This window comes from Molossus molossus, unplaced genomic scaffold (assembly GCF_014108415.1).
Source record: "Molossus molossus isolate mMolMol1 unplaced genomic scaffold, mMolMol1.p scaffold_m16_p_18, whole genome shotgun sequence".
In the NCBI taxonomy this organism is placed as follows: Eukaryota; Metazoa; Chordata; class Mammalia; order Chiroptera; family Molossidae; genus Molossus; species Molossus molossus.
Genome location: NW_023425353.1, coordinates 465155 through 467513, shown reverse-complemented (window position 1 = coordinate 467513; position 2359 = coordinate 465155). Strand labels below are relative to the sequence as shown.

At 44.5% G+C, this 2359-nt stretch overlaps 1 protein-coding gene across 1 annotated transcript; it reads left to right on the top strand.

Moving 5' to 3' along the window:
* Positions 1–371: 371 nt before the first annotated feature.
* LOC118633503 (zinc finger protein 350-like) lies at positions 372–2090 on the top strand. The gene is given in 3 exon segments (XM_036267435.1): positions 372–666; positions 669–1662; positions 1664–2090. Coding segments are annotated over 3 exon segments (1554 nt in total). The 3' UTR covers positions 1929–2090.
* The last annotated feature ends 269 nt before the right edge of the window (positions 2091–2359 follow it).

The window sequence follows — 2359 nt, the reverse complement described above, 5'->3', positions numbered from 1 at the left end:
TATTGATTTTTAAAGAGAGAGAGAGAGAGGACATTTTCAGAAGCTGAATCAATTCGCGGAAGTGTAACGTTTAGACTCCCCTGGTTCGCTGTAGAAAATCAGGTCATGATGCCCCAGGAGCAGAAGAATCATGTGAAGCAGGAAGAAGCTGCAGTGTTAGGTGTTAGCAGTGTTGTGACACACCGGACTGAAGACAGATTTCTGAGCAGAAATTAGAGCAGCCCCAGCACACACCAACACACAGCCTCCCTGCTGCCGCTCTTCAGAGGACAGAAGAAAATGCAGGCTCAGATGCAGCCTATGAAGTGAAAATAAGCAGAAAAACTAGCATTTCTTCCATATCATCTGAAGGACATCACCCAATAAACAGCATGGAGTCCCTGACATTTCACGATGTGGCCGTGGACTTCACCTGGGAGGAGTGGCAGCTCCTGGACCCTGTTCAGAAGGACCTGTTCAGGGACATGATGCTGGAGAACTACAGCAACCTAGTGTCATTGGGTTACGAAGCCAGCAAACCAGACACCCTCTCCAAGCTGGATCACGGAGAACCACCGTGGACAATGGCAGGTGAAATCCACGGTCGAACCCGTTCAGAAATCTGGAGACTTGATCAGCTGCCAGAACACTTACAAAATGAGAGCCTAGAACAATGGCACAACTGTGACATTTTGAAAACACTATCTATCAGAGCACAGCCCATTCTCTGTTATAACAAAACCATATGTTTGACTCACATGGCAAAAGTATGAAATCAACTTTATCTTTACTTAAGCAGAGCAGAAGCTGTCAAACCAGGATGCCCACTGAGCTTTCTGAAGATGGGAAATATTTTCTCCATACTAACAGTGAACAAATTCAGGCTGAAATAAAATTCCACGAAAGCCGAAAACTCAGCAGCACTAAGTCCCAACGTATCAAACATCAGAAACCTCAGAAAAGAGAGAAGGCTCATGTGTGCAGTGAATGTGGGAAAGCCTTCATGAAGAAGTCTTGGCTCACTGATCATCAGATCATTCATACTGGTAAGAAGCCCCATCAATGTAGTGTGTGTGGGAAAGCCTTCTCCAGAAAGTTCATGCTCACTGAGCACCAGAGAACACACACAGGAGAGAAACCTTATGAATGCTCTGAATGTGGCAAAGACTTTCTCAAGAAATCACTGCTCAATATACATCAGAAAACAGATACAGGAGAGAAACCCTTTATATGCAGTGACTGTGGGAAAGGCTTCACCCAGAAGGGCAATCTCATTGTACATCAGCTAATTCACACAGGTGAGAAACCCTATATATGCAGTGAATGTGGAAAAGGCTTCATTCAGAAGACATGCCTCATAGCACATCAGAGATTTCACACAGGAAAGACGCCTTTTGTGTGTAGTGAGTGTGGAAAATGCTGTTCCCAGAAATCAGGTCTCATTAAACATCAGAGAATTCACACAGGAGAGAAACCCTTTGAATGCACTGACTATGGAAAAGCCTTTACCACAAAGCAGAAGCTCATTGTCCATCAAAGAATTCATACAGGAGAGAGACCCTATACCTGCAACGAGTGTGGGAAAGCTTTTGCCTACATGTCTTGCCTTGTGAAACATAAAAGAATACACACAAGAGAAAAACATGGTGATTCAGTCATAGTGGACAATTCTCTCACAGAGTCCCAGCTCATCCCAGACCAGTGTTGTCCTGCAGGAGAAAAATGCCGTTAATGCGGTGACTATGCAGGTGCCTTCTGTAGCCCCTCAGACAGCACTAAACATCAGTGCCCTCCTAGCAAACGGGAATGTGGTCATTGTGGGCCAGCCTGTGGCCAGATGTGCGCCCTCAGGAGGGTTTGCACAGGTCAGAAACCTTATGAATGCAGCGAGTGTGGTCTCGCCTTCAGTGATCAATTATATGTTGTTTTATGTCACAGGAAACCAATAGGAGACATTCTATGTGCAAAGATTTGCTCAAAAATATCTAGTTCAGATTATTGGTGAAAAGTACATCCTGAGAAAAATTGTATAAATGCTGAAACTGGGAAGTCATGATATTCTCATCCTATTAAATGTATGCATTGACACTAAGGCATACTCTGGTGTTAACCCAAACACAGACCTCAGTTGGTCTGTTGTGTCAATTAAAGAAATAAAAGAAGCTATGTGGAGGCAAAAAAATAAAAATAAAAATAGAGAGAGAGAGAGAGAAACATTGATGAGAGAGAACATCAACTGTCTGTCTCCTGCATGGCCCCCACTGGGGATTGGACCCACAACTGGGGCATGTGCTCTGAACGGAAATCAAACTGGTGACCTCTTGGTGCATGGGTCAACACTCAACCACTGAGCCACATCAGCTGGGCTCTGGGCCATCTT